This window comes from Trichechus manatus, unplaced genomic scaffold, assembly GCF_000243295.1.
Source record: "Trichechus manatus latirostris isolate Lorelei unplaced genomic scaffold, TriManLat1.0 scaffold00007, whole genome shotgun sequence".
Lineage (NCBI taxonomy): Eukaryota > Metazoa > Chordata > Mammalia > Sirenia > Trichechidae > Trichechus > Trichechus manatus.
The window spans coordinates 23,968,039-23,993,273 of record NW_004443943.1 but is presented as its reverse complement, the minus strand read 5'-3'; the positions used below and the strand labels follow the sequence as shown (position 1 = coordinate 23,993,273).

The following is a 25,235-nucleotide window of genomic DNA, read 5'->3' as shown; positions in this document are numbered from 1 at the left end:
GGAGGTTTGAGACTACCCAGAGAAAACTTGGAAGAAAGACCTGGCAATCTACTTCTGAAAAATCAGCCATGGACAACTCTATGGGGCACAGTTCTACTTTGTGTGGTCACCTAAGTCACAGTTGACTTGGTGGCAACTGGTTTAATTTTTTTGGTTTTAGGTTTGTGAAAATGCTTTATGCATGGTAAAGGGTGATTCAAATAGTAGGTGATATTATTATTATTTTCATTATTTGAGAAGCTCAAGATGAAGGTTTGAGGGTCCAGGTGGGGCATAAGAGAACTTGGGAGGTAAGGATGTGACTGTTGTCTATGCTGCCAACTCCTCCCCCACCCCCGAGTCTGTCTGCTCACCTCCTCAGCACGCTTTTTCATCAGGCCCTGAACATCTTTGCCCCCTTCCCTGAGATTTAGAGATGGGACAAGGCAGTCTACAGGGCGGACAGTGGAGCCCAACGGCCTGAGTTTTAGCTCTGCTCTGCCACTCACCAGCTGGGCGACCTTGGGCAAGTTATGGGTTTCATTCACTCATTCAGCAGATAGGTTATCTATTGAAGGTCTGCATTGTGCCAAGTGAATAGTGCTGAGCAGAAACAGACTCTACCTCTTCTCTCCCCAAGCTTCAGTCCAGCAGTGGAGACAGAGAGGAGCCCTGGTGATGCAGGGTTTAAGCGCTCGGCTGCTAACTGAAAGGTTGGCAGTTCGAACCCACCCAGTGGCTCCTTGGGAGAAAGACCTGGCCATCTGCTTCCATAAAGAGTACAGCCAAGAAAACCCTAGGGGACAGTTCTACTCTGTCACATGGGGTCACTATGAGTTGGAATTGACTCAACGGCACCCAACAACAACAGGGGAGGTAGAAATGAATGACATAATATGAGAAAAAACACATCCTTGTAAATGGGGGATAAGTACTCTGGAGGAAAGTGGAACTTCTCGGAACCCCTATTTCCTTGCCCGTAAGTGGGGATGACAATAGAACCTGCTCTGAAGGGTGGTTGGGAGGATGATACTCGACAATGCACGAAGAAGCACTTTGTACTGGGCCTGGCAAGTGCCCAGTAAATGGTGGCGTTATTATTGTTATTAAGGTGACAGAATTGCAGGGACATGAAAGGAGCTTGGGCACCACTCACAATGCTGAATCCCAGCGTGGCCCTGCTCTCCCCTTCCCTCATTGGCACTCTGGGTCCTCTGGGAGCCCTGCAGCACACGGAGAGGGGCTGACCCTTCCTCGGTGCCCCTTCTCCAAGGCAGGGGACTGCTGTCGGTGTCCAGGCTGCCAGAGGCTGCCAACAGGGGTGGCCGTGCTCTTTTGGGGCTGGGTGACGGGCGGCAGGGACGGGCAGGCCCTGCCTTATTGGGAGCAAACGGGCACTTGGCAGAATTGCCGCCTCCAGCTCTGTGCCGGCATTAGCAGCTCGGCAGGGCTCTTGCTTAATGGGATTTTCTTCCCAAATGCTGTAATTATCGCCATACAAATACTTATTACCCGGAGCAGATGACGGCCGGGCCTTGGGCAGTAGCCAGGGAGTTGGGCTGTGCTCGGGGGGGTGGAGAATTGGCTCCTCTTTTTGACGGAGCTTGCAACCCCCTCATCTCCTTTCTGGAACTCGGCTTGTGGCAGACAAACAGCTGTTGGGCACCTGCTGGGAGCACAGTGTCAGAGAGGTTCGGGTGTGGACACTCTCCTCGGGGAGCTGGTGGGGGTCTGTCTGTGAAAGAACAAATGTTTAAGGAGGTCTGAGGACGCAGAGCACAGTGGCTACCAGGCAGACTCTGGTACGAGAATGGTCCAGTTTGAGTCCTGGCTCCATCACCTACCACCTGAGAGATCTCGGACAGGCCACTAGAGACTCGACTTCCTCATCTGTAAAATGGGGCCAATGATAGACCTTGTAGGACTGTGAAGTTCAATGAGAGAATCCGTGTGAAGTGCTTAGAATAACGGCTAGCAAATAGTGCTTTATCGGTGTCATAGATGAGGATGATGGAATTCATTTGTCAGAGTGAAAGGTCATAAGGGAAGGATTGCTGTAGTGATGGAAGAGGTGGGATTTCAACCGGGCCTTGAAGTTTGCACAAGTCTTAGGTAAGCAGAGAGGTGAAGTGAGGACAAAGTAGGCAGAGGGAATTTGGGGGAATTCAGAGTGTGTGCCATATTTTTGGAAGGAGGTGAGGAGCAGAGCCAGGTGATGGCGTGAGGATTTGTATTGGCGAGTTCTGGAGGAGGAGGTTCAAGAAATGGGTGGGCACCAGGCTACGGGGCTGAGAAATGGGGCACCACCAGAGAGTTCGTGTATTTGTACCTTTAAATTATTTTTTAATTTTTATTGTTTTATAGTTCATTGACTTTTAATAAATTCACAGAAGTGTGTCACCATCACCACGATCCCATTTTAGAATATTTCTATCACCCAAAGAAGATCCCGTGCCTGTTGTAATTTTATGTCTTACTTTGATATAATTTCAAACTTAGTGAAAAGTTGTAACAAAAAATACAAGGGACTCCTGTATATTCCTTCGCTACAGTCAATTGTTTCCATTTTGCCCCATTTGCTTGATCATTTTCCACTCTTCCCTCTTCTTCCTCTCTCTCTCTCCACATATATATATATATATATATATATATATGCCAGTGTTTGTCTGTATATGTACACGTGTGTGTGTGCGTGCACGGGCGTACAGGTATGTGTCGCTTAACGTCTCTATTTTACAGAACATGATGTGATTTGGATGTTGTGTGAACCCCGTGTTATTTACAGCAGAGAGGTGCACAGGATGTTTCCAGGTGGTTGGGACCCACACTGCCAAGCCGAGGGACTTTGGGAAAACTGGCTCCGTGCCTGAGCCGGCCCTGTGTGATGGACACTCACTCCCTGCCTTCCTTCCTCCCTCTCTGACTGCCTTCCCGGTGTCCCCTAATGGGCTTTAAACTCTTCTAGCCCTGCTCGCCTCTCCTCTGCCTCTTCCTCCTCCACCTCTGCCTCCTCCCAGCCATCTTTCCTGCTCTTCCTCCTGCCACTACCACACTCTGGACCTTCAGGCAGCCGCCACTGTAGGAGGAACCCCAGCCTCGGGCCAGGTGTCACGTGCAGGGCACCTGGCCCAGTGAGGCAGTGGCCGCAGTGCAGCATCCCCCTCAGTGGTTCTGGTGGCATATGCGACGTCCCTGCTTGAGGCGAGCTTGGTGGGACAGGCAGAGGTGGATGGGTTCTTGGACCCCCGCCCCCTGCCGCCCCAGGCAGGACCTGGAGAGCTAGTGAGAGGCAGATCAGATCTTCATCTGCTACATCCTGTTCTCCCATCCGAATTTCTGAACACTTTTATAACCTTATGGGACCAGGGATGTATCTTGACGTTGCCCTAATGGACATTATGTGGCTCATGACTGTATATATGTATATATAATATATATACACACACACACACACACACGTATATACACACACACGTATATACACACACATATATATACACGTATATATATATACACATATATATGTATGTATATGTACACAGGCAATTTTTTGCTGAACCATTTAAGTGTAGGTTGGCGACATAGTAACATTTTTCCTCTAAATATTTAAGTATGTGTTTTCTAAGAACAGTAAGGCTATCAAAATCATAAAATTTATGATCGATGTAATACTACTATCTAATTTGAAGTTCGTATGCAGGTTTCATCAACTGTCCCAACAATACCATTTTATGGCAATTTTGGAGTCCCTAGGTGGCGCAAATGGTTAAGTGCTTGACTACTAGCCAAAAGGTTGGTGATTCGAAACTACCCAGAGGTGCATCTGAAGACAGGCCTGGCGATCTGCTTCTGAAAGGTCACAGCCTTGTAAACCCTATGGAGCAGTTCTACTCTGCACCCGTGGGGTTGCCATGAGTCCGAACTGACTCAACAGCAGCTAACAACAACAACATGGCTATTTTATTTTTCTAGATCCAGAATCCTGTCCAGGATCACACATTGCATCTAGTTGTCATAGGTCTTTGTTCTCCTTTAATTTGGAAGAGTTCCTCCGCCTGTCTTTGCTTTTCTTGACCTTGACATTTTTAAGACTACAGGCCAGTAATTTTGCAGAAGGTCCCTCTGTTCGTCTTCTTGTGATCTTTCCTCATGATCACATTTAGGTTATACACTTTTGGCAGGAACACTAAGTGATGTGTCCTTCCCGGGGTGTTGTGTCAGAAGGCACGTGTCAGTTTGTCCCACTGTTGGTGATTTTAGCTTTGGTCATTTGGTATGTTGTTGTCTGCCAGACTTCTCTGTTGAAAAGTTACTATTTCCCCCTTTGTTGGTAATAAGTAATTTGTGGGGAGCTACTTTGAGGCTATGTAAATATCTTGTTCCTCATCAAACTTTTACCCACTAGTTTCAGCATCCATTGATGATTTTTTTTTAACTCCATTATTACTTCTGTGTTTATTAGTTGGCATTCTACTGTAAGGAGGAGCTTTCCCTTCTCTCCCATTTGCTTGCTTGCTTGCTTGTTTATTACTTTGTTCATTGTGTTATAATCTGTAGCTTTCATTACTTTTTCTTTTTAGTGGTTATGTTGTCATTGTTGTGGGCCGTTGAGTTGATTCTAACTCATAATGACCCTACAGGACAAAGTAGAATTGCCCCATAAGATTTTCTAGGCTGAAATCTTTTTTAATTTAATTTAATTTTATTGTTGTACTTTAAGTGAAAGTTTACAATTCAAGTTAGTCTCTCAGAAAATAATTTATACATACATTGTTATGTGACCCTAATCGCTCTCCCTATACTGTGACAGCACACTCCTCCTTTCCACCCCTGATTTCCCATGTCCATTCAACCAGCTCCTAACCCTCTCTGCCTTCCCATCTCGCCTCCAGACAGGAGCTGCCCATTTAGTCTCATGTATCTACTTGAGCTAAGCAGCGCACTCGTCACGAGTATCATTTTATGTCCCATAGTCCAGTCTAATCTTTGTCTGAAGAGTTGGCCTCAGGAATGGTTTTAGTTCTGGATTGACAGAGAGTCCGGGGACCATGCTTTCTGGGGTTCTTCCAGTCTCAGTCAGACCATTAAGTCTTGTCTTTTTACTAGAATTTGAGTTCTGCACCCCACTTTTCTCCTGCTCCTTCAGGGACTCTCGGTTGTATTCCCTGTCAGGGCGGTCATTGGTGGTAGTCGGGCATCATCTAGTTCTTCTGGTCTCAGGCTGTTGCAGTCTCCGGTTTATGTGGCCCTTTCTGTCTCTTGGACTAATACTTTCCTTGTAACTTTGATGTTCTTCATTCTCCTTTACTCCAGGTGGGTTGGGACCGATTGATGCATCTTAGATGGCTGCTCGCTAGCTTTTAAGACACCAGATGTCTGGCTGAAATCTTTACGGGAGCAGATCACCAGGTCTTTTCTCCCGTGCAGCCACTGGCAGGTTTGAACCAATGACCTTTTGGTTAGCAGCTGAACTCTTAACCATTGTGCCTCCATGACTCCTGGGGGTGGTAGTACCCCAGATTTGGTAGTAGCAGCCCTTTCGAGCTGGCTCCTGTGTTCTTTTGACAAGACCCTTTGAGCACTTGCCATGTAGGGTTTTGAGTGGAGAGTGATAGGTGCAGAATGGTGTCTGGTTTTGGTGTGGAGAATAAATCAAGGAGTGACTGTCTGGCAGTGGGGAGACCAATGGGTTATGGTGACTGTGGTTTCTGGCAGTTTTGCCATGATATAATTCTATTCTCTTAAAATTAAAAAGAAACTTTTTATTTTGAAATAATTTCAGACTTTCAGTAAAGTTATGAAAATAATGTAGGGAGTGCCCACATACCCTTCATTAGCTTTACTTAATGTTAATATCTTTCATAAGTGACGTACAATGATCAAACCAAGAAATTAACACTGGCACAATACTATTAACTAAGCTACAGGCTTTATTCGGATTTTACCAATTTTTCAACTAAAGCTCTTTTTTTTTTTCAAATTCCAGGATCCAATACAGGATAACACATTTCATTTAGCTGTCATATCTCCTTAGTCTCCTTCAGTCTGTGACCGATTGTTCTTTAGTCTTTCCTTGCTTTACATGACCTTGACAGTTTTGATCAGTTATTTTGTAGAATGTTCCTTGATTTGGGTTTGTCTGGTATTTTTTATGATTAGATTGAGATTATGAATTTTGGGCGAGAATGCTGCAGAGGTGATGTACCTTTCTCAGTGCACGATATCAGGGAATATATGATGTCGATAAGGAGCCCTGGTGGTGCAGTGGTTAAGCACTCGGCTGCTAACCGAAAAGTTGGCAGTTCGAACTCATCCAGCAGCTCTGCGGGACAAAGACTTGGTGATCTGCTCCTGTAAAGATTACAGCCTAAAAAACTCTATGGGGCAGTTCTACTCTGTCACATGGGGTCACTGTGAGTTGGAATCAACTCGATGGCATCCAGCAACAACATGATGTCAGTATGTCTTATTACTGGTGATGCAAACTTTGATCTCTTGGTTAAGATGGTGTTTGCCAGGCTTCTCCACTGTAAAGTTATTATCTTTCACTTTGTAATTAATAAATATTTTGAGGGAGAGAGTTTGAGACTGGAGCCCTGGTGGCCTAGTGGTTAAGTGATACGGCTACTAACCAAAAGGTCGACAGTTTGAATCCATCAACTGCTCCTTGGAAACCCTATGGGGCAGTTCTACTTTGTCCTATAGGGTTACTGTGAGTCAGAATTGACTTGATGGCAATGTGTTTGGTTTGGTTTTTTGGTTTCGTTTGAGACTATGCAACTATTCTGTTTGTCCTCAAATTTTCACCTACTAATTTTAGCATCCATCAGTGGATACTGCCTGATACAAATATTATGCAGTTGTGCTTTTCTATTTCCCTCATTCCTTCTACATTTGTTAATTGGAATTTTTCTGTAAGGAAGATAATTTTATTCTTTTTTAATAAGATAGATAATTTAGGCTTTGAGCTCCCTGAGGGCAGGGTATGTGTCTCATGTATCTTCGTATACCCATTGCCTGGTGCATAGTATGTGCTCAAAAAAAATGTATGTTGAATGAGCCTTTTTTTTTTTTTTAAGCCTTTAATAAGACATTTCATGGGTTCTGATCTTTACTTTAGAAAATATAGTCCTTGTGGTAGGCTGAATAAATCACCCCAAAGATGTTCATGTTCCAAACCCTGGAACTTGTGAATATGTTACTTTACATGGAAAAAGGGACTTTTCAGATGTGATTAAATTAAGGATCTTGAGATTGGGCAGTTCATCCTGGGTTATCTAGGTGAACTGGGTGTAATCAAAAGGGTCCTTATAAGAGGGAGACAGGAGGATCAGAGTCAGTAGAAGGAAGTTGGAGTGATGCAAGGAAGGGTCCATGAACCAAGGAATACAGATGGCTTCTAGACTCTGGAAAACGGAAGGAAATGGATTCTCGCCTTCAGAAGGAACCAGCCCTGTTAACACCTAGACTTTAATCCAGTGAGACTGACTTTGGACTTCTGACCTCCAGAACTGTAAGATAATGAATATGTGTTAGTTTAGGCCACTAGGCTTGTGGTGGAGCCCTGGTGGTGCAGTGGTTAAGAGATCAGCTGCTTACCAAGAGGTCGGCAGTTCGAATCCACCAGCTGCTCCTTGGGGCAGTTCTACTCTGTCCTATAGGGTCCGACTATAAGTCAGAATCGACTCAATGGCAACAGGTATTATTATAAGCTTGTGGTAATTTGTTAGAGTAGCAATAGTAAAATAATGCAATCATTATAGAGTTAAGAGGCTACTGCAGAGACCCAGATATGAAAGGAAGCAGCTCTGGACCCAGGCAGAGAGTGCAGACAGAGCAAGTGGAAAGTTCATGGGGACCCTGAGGTTTCGTGCTTGGGAAAACAGTCTTGTGGATGGAATAGAGTTGGGGAGGGTGGCTGACCCTGGAGGAGAAACCATGAAGTTGACTCTTCCACGTTTTTTTGAATTCTCAATAAGCATTTGTTATGGATTGAATTGTGTCCCCCAAAAATGTGTGTCAACTTGGCTAGACCATGATTCCCAGTATTGTGTGATTGTCCACCACTTTGTCATCTGATGTGATTTTCCTGTGTGTTGTAAATCCTACCTCTATGATGTTAATGAGTCAGGATTAGAGGCAGTTATGTTAATGAAGCAGGACTCAATCTATAAGATTAGGTTATATCTTGAGTCAATCTCTTTTGAGATATAAAAGAAAGAAGTGAGCAGAGGGACAGAGGGGCCTCATACCACCAAGAACGTAGTGCCAGGAGCAGAGTGGTCCTTTGGACCAGGGATCCCTGTGCTGAGAAGCTCCTAAGCCAGGGGAAGATTGATGACAAGGACCTTCCTCCAGAGCCAACAGAGACAGAGAGTCTTCCTCTGGAGCTGGCACCCTAAATTTGGACTTCTAGTCTACTAGACTGTGCGAGAATAAACCTCTGTTTGTTAAAGCCATCTGCTTGTGGTATTTCTGTTATAGCAGCACTAGATAACTAAGACAGCATCTAAGTGAAAAAGATCGCCTAGAAGTATAAATGGATTATGATTGTTCTGTAGAATGTTCAGGCTGGAGAGACAGCTAGTAGGGCTTCCTGGGGAAGTGGTTGAAGCCACAATGGCAGTGGAACAGAAACTTAGGTGGAAATAAGAATCCCCTGGAAAGCTTGTATAAAATGCAGACTTCAAGGCTGGTCCCTGGAGATGCTTGTTCAGTAGATCTTTGGCAAAGGTGACTCAGGTAATTCTGTTTCAGGAGCTGCCCAGAATACAGTTTGAGAAACACTGTACCGGTGCTTGAGTTCCCTGGCAAAGACAGCACATTGTTTGAACATTCAAGAAGACTCCCTTTAGTTTCTGCTCACATTAAGACCGCAGGAGGAAGGGAAGGAGGCAAAGGAGGAGATGGCTGGGGGATGAGCACTGGCTGAATGTTTGTGGATTCCAACCAGGACTGAGTAGTTATTGCAAAGAAGGAGTTTGGAGAGGGGAAGGAGGGTTAGCAGTGTTGAGAACAGTCAGTCTGTCCAAGAATGATGTCCAAGAAAAGCTTCTGGAACTGGTGGTTGGTGGTGGTGGTGGGGGTTCACTGGCAAAGCTCGGCAGAACCATTTCCTGGGGGAAGTAGAAGGTGGAAGGCAGATGGTCAGGAGGGAGTAGGCGGTGAGGAAGTTTATGCAAGAGAGAACAAGTGCAGGATCTCCAAGGGGGAGCGGGCTCAGGAGAGAGTTGTTTGCAGCGTGGGGACAGTTAGACTAGAATCTTATTGTGGGCAGAGGGCAGGAGCCAGCAGAGAGGGTGGAGGGGGCAGAGTGTGGAAAGGAGGGAGCCAGAGCACTTGGAAGGGGGAGGACTGGTGAGAGGGGGTTTTGTTGGTGGTGGCTGTTATTTGCTGTTGAGTCAACTCTGATTAACGGTGATCCCAAGTGCAACAGAACTAAATGTTGCTTGGTTCTGCATCATCTTCACGATTGTTGCTATGCTTGACTCCATTGTTGTGCCACTGTGTATTTTGAGTGCCTTCCAACCTAGGGGGCTCATCTTCCAGCACTATACTGGATGATGTTCTGTTGTGATCTATAGGGTTTTCACTGAGCAATTTTTGGAATTAGATTGCCAGGACTTTCTTCCTAGTCTGTCTTAGTCTGGCAGCTCTGCTGAAACCTGTCCACCATAGGTGACTCTGCTAGTATTTGAAATACTGGTGGTATGGCTTCCAGCAGCATAGCAACATGCAGATCACCACAGTATGAGGTGGTAGGGTCACCACTTATAGAATGAGATGCTTTACCCATGTCCACTATTTACCCCTCATAACAGTTGTGTCAGGAAGGCATTATTTGCTCCCACTTTAAGATGAGGAGAAAGCTTAGAGAAGTGGAGCCACTTGCCTAGGTTAAACAGCTGGCTGGTGAATGGTGCTCTGAGAGTCCCCTGGGGGTCTTAGGACTCTGAGACCTGTTTGCATTTAGTTTTTAAGTTTGACTACTGCTCTACACATCTTCTTAAAAGGTTTGGCCTTTTTCAGTCATTTATTCACTCATTAAGTCATTTATCAGACATTCATTCAGCACCTACTAAACGCTGGTCAGTGCTCAGCCCTGGAGCCATAAAGGCAAATTAGCCATGGATCCCTGCCTGGAGCCCAGTGGTTAAAAGTTATAGCAGCTAACCAAAAGGTCAGCAGTTCGAATCCACCAGCCACTCCTTGGAAAACCTATGGGGCAGTTCTACTCTGTCCTATAGGGTCTCTATGAGTCAGAATTGAGTTGACGGCAATGGCAATGGGGGGGTCCCTTCATGCACATGTTTAGGGATGGACCCAAGTTGCAGGTTGGCATAGGGGTGGCCACTCTGGGGGATGCAAGGAGACTGTGGAGCAGAGTTGGGGGGGGGCAGGGAGGTGGTGTAGCAGGGGGAGGTCAGCATCAGGGAGTTAGCTGGTGAGTGACCTCTCAGAGGCCTGGGGCAGGCAGTGCGAGGAGAGTAGCTGGCAGACAATGGACATGGAGGCATGGAAGCTGGCAGTGGGGTCTGGATGCAGGTTTGGGAATTCCCTGGGGACATGGAAGCTCAGGTTCCTCCTGGACCTCACCCTATGTGTTTGTATCCTTTTTTTCTACGAGATTGAAGATAGCCTTTTCCCTGCAGTTTGTGAGTCATTCCAATGGATTATCAAACGTAAGAAACGGAGAAGGGTCCAATACCCAATGACGTAGCTCCAAGTAAATGGGGATGAGAGAAAGAAGGGGCTGGTACTCACTGACCTAGCCCCAGGTAAATGGAAATGAGAAAGGGCTGCACTGGCAGCTGGGGTCTGAACTGACCAGGAAAGGGAAGCCGAAATTTCTACAGGATGCAGTTGGCATATGGAGTGGGATTTATTATCCACCATACATTTGGCATCAGAAGTGGGTGATCTCATCCTCCCTGGACTGGTTTGATACAATTGGCGTAGTTGGCAGGATTCACTAGAGCAGACACTGACTGCTCAAGTGTGTTTTTGTTTTTTAAGTTATAGCTTTATTGAGATAAAATTCACATACCACATAATTCACCCATTTAAAGTGTACAATTCAATGGTTTTTAGTATACTCACAGATATGTGCCACCACCAACACAGTCAATTTTAAAACATTTTCATTACCTCAAAAAGAAACCCTGTGCCCTTTAGCTATTACTCCCATATCTCCCCATTGCCCTCAGCCCTAGGAAACCACTATCCTACTTTCTGTTTCTATGGATTTCCCTATTATGGACATTTCATGCTGACTTCTTTCACTTAGAGTAATATTTTCAAGCAGAGTTTCCTCTTGAACTCAGGGCCCTCTGTTATCCAACTCCTTATCCATCAACCCTCACATTTCCTAAATCCTCAGTCTTGTTGTACCTTCTGGATCCTCAATAACTCCTACTTCCATCACTGACTTTAGGCAGATCCTCATTGCTATCCTCACTAAACCACCTGCTAGACTCCTGTGTTCCCTGCAACTTTAATGGCTACATAATGTTATTTCCCCATTTTATGGATAAGGAAGTGAGACTCAGAGAGATGAAGTGATTTGCCCAAGGTCACAGAATACATAAAGGTGGGGCTGGGATTTGAGCCACGGCCTGTGACTCCCAGGCTTGAGCTATTTGACTGAATCACTGCACTAGCTATGTTGGCTTCCCAACTCTGCCACTTAACCTACAGTGCTTCAGTTTCCTCATCTGTAAAATGGTGGTAATGACTCCCCCCCACCATCTTCTAGGGTTGTTGTGAGAACTATATGGAGCTAATGTTTGTGAAACGATGAAGACAGTGCCTGGCTCGTGGAAGGCACCTGCCCCTGCTCCACCTGCTACTCTGGTTCTCTTGATGCCTGAGAAAGACCCTGAGTTGGAGGGGGATAGTCTTCTTTTCTTCTTTGCTACTGAAAGTGCTGGAATGACCCAGCTGTCTTACTTGGAAGCTTGGATCTTACAGGCACTGTACTCCTGCTCATATCAGGCTCACTTATGAGAATGAAGGAATTGGAAGAGAGGAAGTTGCTGGTAACTTGGCAGCATCCTCTGTGTGTGGAGCTTTTCTTGGGTGATGTCCATTAGAGGAGAACATTTATTATTTAGTTTTTTTTTTTTTTGGAGAGGGAGAAGGGAAACATGGAAAACCCACTTCACCCAATGCTATTTGATATATGTCAGTTTTTAAAGATTTTATTTATTTTGTTGTTGTTGAGCACATATACAGCAAAACAGACACCAATTCAACAGTTTCTACATGTTCAATTCAATGATGTTGATTATATCCTTTGAGTTGTGCAGCCATCCTTCTCATCCTTTTTTTCTGAATTATTCCTCTCCCATTAACATAAACTCACTGCTCCCTAAATTTCTTATCTAATCTTCAAGTTGCTGTTGTCAGTTTGATCCCATATAGATAGATCTTGAAAGAGCACAATGCTCAAGGCAGACATTCTCTACTAGTTAAGCTAAACTATTGTTTGATTTTAAGAAGATTCAGGGGATATTTTTGGTTGAAAGGTTTAAAGATTATCTCAGGACAATAATTTCAGGGGTTCATCCAGCCTCCAGAAAGTCTGGATTCCATGAGAATTTGAAATTCTGTTCTGCATTTTCTCCCTTTTTATCAGGATTATTCTATAGAATCTTTGATCGAAACATTGGATAATAGTAGCTGGGCACTATCCAGTTCTTCTGGGCTCATGGCAAAGGAGGCAGTTGTTCACGGAGGCAATTAGCCACACATTACATATCCTCCTCCTGTTCCTGTAAAATATGTCAGTTTTAATGCAAATTCATTCATGCATTCAAGAAATACTTATTGAAACATCTGTTATGTGCCACGTACTGTGTTAGGCCCTAGGGATAAAAAAGTGAGGGGCGGGGGGAAGGACACAATCTGTGCCCTCAAGTAATTTATAATCTCATGTGGGAGATGAGATGTCAGTCAAGGAATTCCCCAAATCAATATAAAATTGTCACTGAAATGTGCCACAGATGACAGGGCTGGGGTGCTCTGTGGGCTGTGATAGGGAGGTTTGACCAATATGAAGGAAAAACTAGAGTTAATTAGGCAAAGAGGAAGGAAAGAACATTCCAAGCAGAGAGAATGGCAAGTGCAAAGGCCCTGAGACAGGAGGGAGCAAGTCAGGGTCTGAAATGCCCTGTAGGACCAGAACGGGGGAGTGTGGGGCAAGTCAGGGCTAGATTGGTAGGGAGAGGGCCTCACAAGTCTGTTAAGGAGATTTTTGTCTTTATTCCAACAACAATGGGGATTCATCGAAGTGTTTAAAGAGGGAGTGACATGAACAGATTTGCATCTTGAAAAGATCCCGCTGGCTGGTCTTGGACAACAGGTTGGAGGGGAGCCAGAGAGAATGTGGGGAACCTGGTTAGGCAGCTCTGCAGGGCTCCAGGTGCCATGATGGAGGTGTGGATTGGGTGTTGGTTAAGGTGGGGAGGGTGCATGGGCCAACCTGCAGGTTGGGACGTGGACATCTTGTGGGCCTCTGTTACCATTGTCCCAGTGGTGGCTGGACAGGGAAATGCTTTCTTCCCTCAGTTCTCCCTATCTGACTGCAGACAGTCACCTCTGTGGGTTTGCCAGGCTAAGATTTCCAAGAGCCAACGTATACCGTTCTGGAGCCCAGGAGGCCTGTCTCATTCACAGTTACAGTATCTGTGTTTATTTTTTGGAGACCTGAAGGGAGGGATCTGGAGACCTTCCCCTCTGCCCTGTCTCAGCTGCAGGTTTGGGCCACTCTGAGAATGTTCTGGTACCTGAGGGAACAAGCACCAGGAGTGGTTGGAGCTCCAGGTGAGAAGTGCTTGTGAGGCATGGGGGCTCCCCAGAACACCCTGCAAGGGGCTCAAGGTGTTTATTCCTGCAGCCCTAGGAAAACCGAGGGTTTCTTTTGGTTTATCACAAACACTCAGATGCCTAGGATCAAATTCGTGTTTCCTGAGAGGATTCAAGAAATCCTCGTGTGTGTTTGTTTTTTCTTTGCTAACTTTGCTTCATAGGATTTTCTCAGAAGTCTTTCACCACTGAGGTTTTGCTTTCAGGTTAGGACTACACGGGAGCTGATGGAAGTCAGGGCCATTTGCCATTACAGTATTTTTCCTCCTTGGGGAGATGGGTGGGTGTGGACTCATCACTTTTGGAAGAGAGGAAAGGGCGTCTTCCCTGATCTTTTGCATCCTGGGGCCTTCTGGGAAGTGAGTAGCTGGCCCCTTCCTGTCCAGCTTGGCCCTGCCAGGTCAGCACCAGCCTGAGCGGGGCCTGGGGACACAAGGTGGAGCCATGGTCCTTATTATTAACAACAACAGCAATAGTAGTAGTAAAAATAACCACAGCTTATAATACTGATATGTTGTTGTTAGGTGCCATTGAGTCAATTTCAACTCATAGAGACCCCATATAACAAAGTAGAACTGCCCCATAGGGTTTCCTGGCTGCAATCTTTATGGAAGCAGATTGCCAAGTCTTTCTCCTGTGGAGCCGGTGGCTGGGTTTCAACTGCCAACCTTTCCACTAGCAGCCAAACATGTAACCATTTGTGCCACCAGGACTCCTGATACTGATATAGAGCGCACTTATTGTGTGCCAGGCACTGCTCTGGGTACTTTACAAATATTAAGTCATTTAAACCTCACCACATTTCTATCATTATCCTCATTTTACAAACGAGGAATCTGAAGCACAGATAAGTTAAGGAATGTGTTCAAGGTCACACAGCTAGTAATGGTGGAGCAGGAATTTGAAGCCAGGCAGTCTGGCCCCAGAGCCCAAGTTCTTAGTCACTAAGAACACATTTAGCTCAGCCTGGCTGGGTGGGGCGGTTCCCTGATTTTGTTGCTTAGGCAGAGATTGTGGTCTTATTACAGGAACTTGAGCAAGTGTTTCCTGCCCAAAGCATCCAAGTTACTACTCATTTCTGCCCAAGGCATGACCAGTTGGGGATGGGGGTGGTGAGGGCTGGACTTGATAGAGTCCAGCAACATGAGGCACCATAATGTAGGGGATCACATGTAAAGAACATAGAATCACACTAACCCGGGTTGATCCTGGCCCCACATGTGTGCACTGGGGAAGTTGTTTCACCAGTCTGTGCCTCAGTTTCCTCATCAGCAAATCGGAGTGAACATGACTTACCTCACGGGTTGCTGTGAGGGTGAAATAAGATGGTGCATGCTTGGAGCCGGTCACAGAGCCTGCACATAATAGGTACTCGGTAAAGACAAGTACTGAGTGTGGGCTCTGGTAGCAAGAACCTCAGGGAGCCCAGGTTAGCTCAGATCCTGGATTCTTCCTGAGAAATGAGGCTGGCACCTGCCCCTGAGACCCCACCCCACTTGGCCACTCTGGCAGGAACAGCCTTAAGGCCCTGCAGCTTCTCCCAGTGTCCCCAGGCAGTTTGCTGGGGGGAGGAGGGGTGTCTCCATGGCAACACCCGAGGACCACCTGTTGGAGGAATCAAGCTCTGGCGGAAAAATGACCTCTTTGCCTCATTCCAGCAGCCTCTGCTGAGGGTTTGAGGGGAAATGGCTGGTGTAGATTGGAAACTCGATTCTGGGGAGGTCTCTCTGCAGAGGGGGAGTGGGCGAGTACCCAGAGGAGGTCATTTTCTTAGTCTAAGTGGCAATGAAGCCGCCTAGAGCAGCAGCCCTCAGATCCGGGGGCTCCGTGAGAGCTGCCTCCGCCTTGCAGGAGGCCTTCTCCTGAAAGGAGGCACTTAGCTCTGGGGTCAGAGGAGCAAAGCTGAGGCAGTGGGGGCAGGCTGGGGTGGGCCTGGCTGCCATTGACATTCTTGCCGGGAAGCCACTAGCAGGCCCTCCTGGGAGGAAGGGTATCTTGCTTTGCTGTCTGCGCCGTTGTCTTCTTTCTCCCTGCCAGCCCAGGGCTTTTCTTGAGTGGGGGTGGGTTCGGGGTAGAATGTGAGGAGCAGGGGTTGAGATCAACTGATTGTGGGCTAAGGACTGTGGCCCAGAGTCTGCCAGAGTTGGGGCTGGTGCTGCATGGAGATGGAGCAAAAGAGCAACGGGACGAAAAACCAGTTACTGTTGAGTTGATTCCAACTCACGGTGACCCATGTGTGTCAGAGTAGAACTGTGCTACACAGGGTTTTCATTGACTGATGTTTTGGAAGTAGATGGCCAGGGGTGGACTTCAACTGCCAGCCTTACGGTTAGCAGTTGGGCACGTTAACCAGTTTCACCACCCGGGGACTTTGCAGTGAGAAGAGGGGTGCAAAATGTGATATCATTAGAAGATCCTGTGAGCACCCCCAACCCCTTTCTGCTTAGTGGAAATTCCATCCTTAGGGATTCCTGAGTTCCACTCTAGGCGACCCTTTGGGCAAGTCTTAGGGTTTGTCTTTGCCTCAGTTTTGCTATCTGTGAACTGGGAATAATTATCAAAGTCAATTGCCTTATAAACCATGATCGCCATGAGAAGGAATGAGCAAATACTTGTAAAATTCATCAGATTTTGCATGCCCTTTGACCAAGTAATTCCATTTCTAGGAATGTTTTCCTCCCAAATGCCCACCAGACTTTATGTAGTACTGTTGATAACTGAACAATATCAAAACAGTCCAGGTATTCTACAATCAAGGAATGGTCCGGTAGATTGATGGATACTTTATGGCCATTCAAAATCCCATGGGAAAGCACAAGTGGAGAACGAATAGGGTAGGAAGTTGTAGACGGAGCATGAAACATTTATGTCTTATTCATTCTCGTATCTACAGAACCTCACAAAGTGCTTTGCAGAGAGTGAGTATTAAATAAATATTTGTTGAATTATCTAAACTCTATAAAAATTATATCTAAAGAAAATAGGCTTGAGATAAAATATTCCAAAGTATTGATGGGAGTTATTGCTGGGTGATGAGATTATGTGTAATTTAAATTTTTTTTCTTCTTCGGGAAATCGAAAAAAATTCAGTGATGTGTATTTATTACTGTTATTTTTGAATACAATAACTTTAATGTTATATTGCCTTATAAAAATGTAAGTGTCTTGTTTAAAAAAATTTAAAGAATGTGAAAAGTATAAAAAAAATAACTAAAGTCACTTCAAGTCCCACCACCACTCATTAGTATAGGGCCAACAGCCGCCAGGTAGCTCATTCTGCCCACATATCTGTATCTATTTGTGTGTCTTTTTACATAAGTGGGCTCATCGATTACAGTTGTCTTGTAACTCTTTTTCCTCATAATGTATCATGGACAGCTTTCCTTGTCAACAAAGCCAGATCTATACCAGCACAGAGGGTTGTGCGGCATTTGTTTTCATGGATGTGCTGAAATTCAACCCAACACTGAAGTTGTTTGGCATTTCAGCTCTTATAATCAGTGCCAACATGCTTTTATAATTAAAAAAAAATTAAACAACCAAAAATTCCTGGTGGTTTAGGGCTTGAGGTGAACAGTTCAGTAGGATGGCCCAAATGAAGCCAGGCCCGCCTGTGAAGGGGATCTATTTTGAAGGGCTTCACGATGATGTTCTCAAGTGTTTGAAGAAGGAGCCGATTGGGGGGCAGCACAAGGGAGGCCCAGAGGTGGTAGTTACAGGGAAAGATATTTAGTTCAATTAAAAAAGAGAAACTTTTACATTGAAAAGAGCTCATCTCACAATGGGAAGGCGTCCTTGCAGCATCTAGGATGGGGAAGTGGTTCAGCCTGGGGCTCTTGCTGATGGCCACGTTAATGTGGAGACGCCTGGGGACCATCGTTGGAGAGATCCTCTTACAAAGGGGATGAGGAGCAGGGAAGAAGTTTTTTCAGCTGCTCCCAAGGATCAGGAGTCAGGCCTAGGGGAGGGACAGGAGAAAGTGATGAGTTGATGAATTATGGACTTATCAACTTGGAGAGGCAGCTTGACCTGGTAGATAACACCCGGGCTCTAAGGTCAGGCTGCCTTGAGTTCAGATCCCTACTCTGACATTTACCAGCTGGTGACCTTGGGATGGCACATATCCCCTGTGAGTCATGGTTTTCTCATCTCTAAGATGGGCACAATATGTACTCCAATGCTGCATGAGGATATACGGAACGCCCAACTCCTGGAGTGTATGGAAACTGATAACATGTTGTTGGTGCAAGTGGAAGCAACGTTAGAACATCATCTAGACCAAGCATACTTCCTAACTACTTTTTAGACAGGGAACTTTGTTTTTCAAAGTACTTGGACTTGGGTGGGTCTTATGGCTGTACCTGGAATCTTTGACTGAAGTTGGTGAGAATACTGGGCTGCAGGTGAACATGGGTATGTGTGTGTGTTTTGGGATGGGGGTAGATTGTTACAAAGGACGCAGGTGACAGTGAAGAGAAACAGGCGGAAGCCGCGTGGTGTGAACTTGAAGCTGCCACAGGGAGACAGATTAGATGCTGCAGGTGACAGCTGGGGATGGAGCTGGACCTGGGAGATTCTGTTGTATGTGGCTCAGTGGAAGACTTTCTAAGAAGTCAAGTGTCTAACTCATGGAGTAGACTGCCTTGTCCTTGTGTGAGACTCAGCCAGCTCCCTGTGAAGAGAAGTGGCCTGGCAGAGGCCAAATGAGCGTCTCTGAGATGGTGGGGCTGAGAGGTGGTGCCGGATTACCTCTAAAGTGAGTTCCATGTCCGAGGTGCCCCAGGGATGATTTGGGAGGGCCAAGGGAAAAGCAGATGTGGCCTTGGAAGGGAGGAGGAGAGGGGAAAGGCCAGAGGGCCCTGGATGGTATGAGGGGAGGAGCCCTGGAAGCTGTAGGCCCTGGTGCTGGGATTCGGGCAGTGGGGTTGGCTTCCCTTTCTTGGCCCTGCCCTCCTGCCCAGCCCTGCAGGACTGGCCTCATGGCAGCCTCCTGCCCGGACCCTTCACTGGCTACCTGTTTCTCTTCTGCTTGCTTTCTCAGGCCTTTTATGGTCTGGACCCACCTTTCCCAGCCCTGCTTCCCATAACGCCCAACTCAGCCTATTCCTCCCTCCACAAAGGTGGGCAGTTCAAATCTACCAACTGCTCCTTGGAAACCCTATGGAGCAGTTCTTCTCTGTCCTATAGGGTCGCTATGAGTAGGAGCCAACTCGACAGCACCTAACAACAACAACAACAACCCCCCCCATGGATACTCCAGCCCCACTTAGGATGTTCTCCTTCCCTGGAACGTCTGCCCCATCCCTATTGTTGTGCAGATCTTTCTTGTTTTTTTGGGTTTGGCTCGAGTCCCACTTCCTCAGCCCCCTTAAATTGTACGACTCTCCTGCTCTCTTCTCAGAATGTGGCAGCTCTCAGGAGCCAGTACCACCCAGATGATAACATGGCTATCATAAGGAGCTTTCGCAAGTTCAGGCCATGCTCTTTACTTTCTTAACTAGTTTATGCTTCATTCTAACCCTTTGAGGTAGACACAATTCCAAGTGGATTCCACCTGAACAGCCTCTCTAATTGGCTAATTTCCAAACTAGGGCTGAGGATTTTTTAGGCAGAAACTATGTTTCTTCTGCGATGAGCCCCATGCCCAGTGCATCCCGGTTGGTTGAACATCTGCTTGCTGGGCCTTGACGCCGACTTGGGGGTTCCAGGACTTGGCCGGGAAGCTCCCAGCCCCATTGGTGAGATGACTAGCTTGAGCTAGGTGGAGGGGGACCCTGAAACTGAGCCCCTGGCCTGGGGACCGCTTTGGTCATCTCACTCCTTCCTTCTCTCTCCTTTCCTCCACCAGGGAACTCAATGGCAACAACATCACTCGGATCCATAAGAATGATTTTGCAGGGCTCAAGCAGCTGCGGGTGCTGTGAGTATTGGATACTGCCCACGCTCATAACCTGCCTCCTACTCCCACCTCTTTGTGGTCCTAGGCAGAGCCCTGGCTTGGAGCTGTAGGCTGGCTGCGCCCCTCCCTTGTGAAGTCAGTCTTGGGACACCATGGGGGGTGTGGGCTATGGGTGATGGTGAGTCCTGACCTAGAACTCATTGGCTGTCTCCTGGGGACAAGAGAAGACCAGGTGGCCACCAAGAATCTTTGGGCCTCCCTATTTCTTTTGAACTGGAACCTCAGAAAGACTCCCCAGCATGGCCAGAGCCCCCTGACTTGGGAGGGAGGTGGGTAGGGCAGCTGAGGACAGAGGTGACTCCTCTTGGGTGCCTGACAGTGGCAGATATTAAGGGTGATGGGTACAGCTCTGTTGGGCTTGGCTGCTTGGCAGCAAAGGAGCCATCAATAGCACCTGCCATGTCGGGCTGGGCAGGGTGAGGAGCAAAGGGAAGGGCGCAGATCCCCTCATCCTCTCCTGCTCTGCTGATCACGGGGCACAGAGCAGCCCAACATGCCTGCATTCTAATGCCGGAGTAGTTAAGCCCACACATTCAGGCGTACAGTGAAGAATCAATTTATTTTCTTTCCATCAACTCAGCTTTGACTCTGAGTCCCTGTCCCACTGAGCTGGCAGGAAGTTTAACACCAGTTACAGAGTCCCTTACCCCGACTCCTGGGGTTGAGCAAGGGTTTTGGGGCCTCACTTCATTCAGAATGACTGGTTTTGCAGCTTTTGAGTCTGAGGGCTTTTGGAGGAGCTGAGGACCTTGTGGCCAATCCTTTCCGAGGTCAGTGCTGCCAAGTTGCTGCGCGCGGGTCAGAACCCTGACCTCTGGCGCCTTCCTAGGGGATCTCCTCTGGGCCTGGGGGAACACCTTCTTCCTGGTGTTTCCCTCACCCCACTCCCCCTAGCCCTCCAGCAGCCCAGGCTTTTGGAAACAAAGCTCAGGAGGAGAAGTGTCTTGTGGCAGCTTCTGACCCCTCCTCTGCCCATACTTCATCTGAGGCCCATGCGGAAGCACATGCTTGAGCGAGACAGGGAGGGGAAGAAACATACTGACTCTCAATGATCACACAGCAATCCATCTGTTGTGGAAGAATGCCGCCCCAGCAGCCGCGTGCGCTGCCTTCCGGGCTACGTTGGCTGTGAGGAGACTCAGAGTCCCACAGAGCTGGGTGGTTCAGTCGGTGTGGCCCCCCACTTGTTTCTGTGGCAGATGGGCCCAGGCGGAGTGGGGGTTCAGGCAGAAGGGGTGCTGTCTGCCAACCGCAGAGTATATTGGAAGCATGGGTGGGCTCTGCCCCTCCCCCACTACTGGCCAATGCCCCCCCCTCCTCTGCCCCTTGGACATGAGCCCTCTGGGCTGAGGAGGGCTCTTGTGCCAGCAGCCCTGAGCCAATCCGTGCTGCCTATCTCTGGATGTGGGCCTCCCTAAGCATGCCTTTGGAGCAATGACATGGTACTCTGGTGCCCTGTGGACTTTTGCCTGGCATGCAGCTTTGGGGGGGGCAATTGGGGGGGCATTGGCGCCGGAAGACTGTTTTGCTGTTAGGTTGGGTGCTGAGGAGCCTGTGCTGAGGAATTGGCAAAGATGTGAGGAAATGTTCTCTCAGGCTGGGACGTGGGGTTTGTGTGAGTCCTCACCCTCCTCCTGCTTCGTCCCTCGCCAATATGATCCTGGAAGAATCTGCCTCTGCTCCTCCCTCACGCCAGCTGTTTCTAGGAGTCCTGGTCCAACACTCTGTAACTGTCCTGTCTTGTTTCCCCAGGCAGCTGATGGAGAACCAGATCGGAGTGGTGGAGCGGGGGGCTTTTGATGACATGAAGGAACTGGAGAGGCTGTGAGTATCCGTGGGGCACAGGCTGGGGGTGCGTCTGGTGCGGAGAGGATGTCAGGCCAGAGCCTCTGAGAGGAATGAGGGCATGAGCAGAGGAGACGCCTGTCAGGGCAGAGCCTCTGACAGGAATGAGGGCATGCGCAGAGGAGAGGACTCATCTCACTTTACATTTTTATATGAAAAGAAAAGAAGGTATTAAATAAAGAGAAAACAGGGTAGTTGTCTGGTTACCCTCCTGCAAGCTGTAAGAAAATCAAGGCAGTCTTTCTGGCCCTAAAATGGAGCAATAAGGAGTTCACCGCTAGAACAGATGTTTAGTCCTGGGCTTGTTTGCTTTAAAATGGCTTAGAACAAGATACATATTAATAATTTGGCCATGTGGGGCTGATTTGGACTTAACCCATTTCAGCTCCAGCTCTGGTGCTGCTAGGCCCTGGAGGAGAAGAAAAGATGGGTGGGGTTAGGGGCCTGGACATGACGGGTGGTGTTCCTTGTCATGCCTGCTGCTGCTACTCAGAGCTTGGCAGGGTCCTCCTTTTTGAGTCAAGACTTTGTCACCACAAATGGTTACCACTCTTGACTGCTAACCAAAAAGTTGGAGGTTCAAGTCCACTCAGAAGCACCTCAGAAGAAAGGACAGGCAATCTACTTCCGAAAAATCAGCCTAAGAAACACAGTTCTACTCTGACACACGAGTCGAGTTGGGGTCAACTCGACGGCAACTGATTTTTTTTTGTTGTCGTTGCCACAGACTCTGTTCCTTCTGTCTTTGTCCAGTTCTCTTCTTCAGGGGTGGGTCACCAGCAACTTCATACCTGACAGTTATTCTTGGGGTGTGTGACTACTCTCTACCTGTGCGTGTACATCGCAAATGGTGTGGCTCCTTTGTGAGGGCCGGTTCTGTGGCTGCCCTCCCATCTGACTTGCTGGAGAGCAGTGGTGGATCACTCATTAAAGTTGGTTAATGTGTGGAGTCATAAAAAACCACGCATACCTGTGTTAGCAGACCCCTAAAATGAGAGGTGCTCAGGCTGAGCTTGCAGTAATGGGTTAATCTGCTGTCTCTGAGGGAGCGAGGGGAGGGGGCAAAACTATGGCTGTTCTCAGAAAAAATATTTTCTTGCAAACTGCCCTTGTCCTTAAAAGACAGGCAGAACCATTTTCACAATATACTCGCAAAGACTGGCTCCAGAATATCTGTAGATTAACTGTTATGTGACTTGTGGTTACTGTTTCCTTAAATTTTCATATATAGTTTTTCTCAATTCCGTACTTCGAAACATTTAGAAAAAAAAAAAAAATTATTGTGTTTTAGGTAGAAGTTTACATAACAAATTAGGCTCCTGCATTTAGCATTTTACTTCATGCTCCCAAACTGCAGTTGCTGTATTCCTCAATAAAACTCATTTCTTTTCTACTCCTAACCGAGTAAGAATTTTGTTGTTTGACACCTTAAGCATCTTATTCAAGTTAAAACATGTAAGTGTGCATTTACTGCCCTCATACTTTTTTTCTTTGCCAGAATCTTTTCAAGTATGAAACACTGATCAGCATTCTGTATTGTTTTCCTTGCCTAAATCACACACGTTTATCTTGGTTTTGATTTTTGGTTTCAGTTTCTTTAAAGTGGAGTGAGATTTTTAAAGGCCTCTTCGAAGCAATCTTGGGGGAGAATTCTGGATTTTTTATGACCTGATCCCTCTCCCCAGTCTTAATTCAACAGCTCTTTAATTAGTAGCTTTCCTTGATTGAATCTTTCCAAAGCATTCAACTTAGTTTTCATAGAGACAATTCTTTCTTTTCATGCTAGTATTTCCTTCATTTACATAATAATTAATTAAATTATATGATTATGAGTACCTCTGGCATAAACAGGAACAAACATAACTGGTTCTTGTAAGCACAAGACAGGTGTAGAAGCAGAGTGGGATCCTGCTCGCTGTGAAATGGCCGTGAAGGATCAGTGTGTGCTGGGCATCAGTCTGTTGTTTGGGGGGAGTGGAACAGGCTGGTTAAGTAGAGGTCGGCGTGTAGCTGTGGAGGCAGCCAGGATGGGGAGTAGGGGAAGGCAGGCTTTGGAATCCCACCTCTACCACTCAGTGGCTAGATGGTGACTTGGGTAAGTCACTCACCTCTTGACCTCCCAGTCTCCTTATCTACAAAGAGGGACAATGCAACAAAGTCAACAAACATATCTTGAGCACCAAGCTCCGTGGCAGGATGATGGCGGTAAAATCTTCCTGTGGGGTTCTTGCAAGGAAAAAATGGGAGGATATGAGCAGGAGTGTAAGGCACCTTTGTCATAGTTCGAGCAAAAGAAACCCATGTTTTCATTCTGCTTTCCCTCTGATGGTGAGGTAATGCCCGTAAAGCATTGATTGCTGTGCCCGGCACATCGTAAGTGCCAATGATGACTGGTAGCCACTACTGTTGTTATTATTCTGAGTTACCTGCATATTCCTGACCATGGTGGTTCCTCCTTTGGTGTCCTGTGTTTTTTTTAAATTTAAGATAGATATCGAATCCCTTTTTCCTCCTAAATGTTTATCAGAAATTGAAGCCAGAAAAGTGAGAAAGTCTTGGGGGGGAAAACAAAATAAAAACCAGCTTTTGCCAGGCAGTGTAAGTACAGGATTAATTTATTGGCCTGAGGTTAAGGAAATTAGAGTGATCTGATGTCGACTCCTGTTGCTTTAAGGATTATATTGGTGGTTTCTTTTTTCCAAGGCAATGATGTGTTTCCCTGGGAGATCACCTTTTAGAGTAAACTTCTTCCAGCTGGGCTCCTAAAATTGCAGATCTAATTGTCTGTCCCATGGTGGAACATGGTGGTCTCCAGTGTGGTGGCACTGACCCTTCTCACATATTGAATGAAGGGTGACCTCCTAGGAAGTCACCACAGGTCAGTACTGCTGGCCACATAGAATTTTCTTTTCTCCCTTTCACCCAAAAGAAAACTTTTGCTGAGATGGTTTATTATAGCCTAAAACTATTAAAGGAGATCCTTGTATGTAACTCAAACTGTGCCCTAGACTTGAGTGCAGCGACTGTGTTTTATACCAGCGCTTTTCAAACTTTAACGTGTACACCAATCACTTGCAGAGATTGTTAAAATGCAGATTCTGATTCAGCAGGTCTGGGGTAAGCAGTTGCCATTGAGCCGATTCCAACTCATGGTGACCCCATGTGTGTCAGAGTAGAACGGTGCACCGTGGGGTTTTCAATGGCTGATTTTTCAAAAGTAGATTGACATCCCTTCTTATGAGGCACCACTGGGTGAACTTGCACCTTCAACTTTCGGTTAGCAGCCTAGTGCTGGTGGACTGTGGACCACATTGTGAGTACTGAGGTTTTATACTTTCTAAATGTCACGGTTCTGTGACTGGGCTGAGCTGCTGTGGTAGAAGCTAAAGAGTAACCATTAAATTTTAATGTTGCCTATCATAGTTTTTTAAAAAATTTAGATAGCATTTCTTGTTACGTCCTGGACTACAGTGTCAAGGAATTAGTTGTTAAAGTGGAAAAGATAGAATTTGGTTAAACTTAGCTGCCTTCCTGGGACAAGTCCAGGTCCTTTCTGCATTATGTCTTCTTATCCGGCCACATTCTG

At 46.7% G+C, this 25,235-nt stretch overlaps 1 protein-coding gene across 1 annotated transcript in view; it reads left to right on the top strand.

The window, feature by feature from the left end:
* The window catches only part of SLIT1 (slit guidance ligand 1), a 196,814-nt gene that overhangs the window by 5,449 nt on the left and 166,130 nt on the right, over positions 1–25,235 (top strand). The window contains exons 2-3 of the mRNA XM_004369979.1: positions 19,694–19,765; positions 21,557–21,628. Of these exons, the coding sequence (XP_004370036.1) occupies positions 19,694–19,765; positions 21,557–21,628 (144 nt within the window). The remainder of the gene's footprint in view (positions 1–19,693; positions 19,766–21,556; positions 21,629–25,235) is intronic.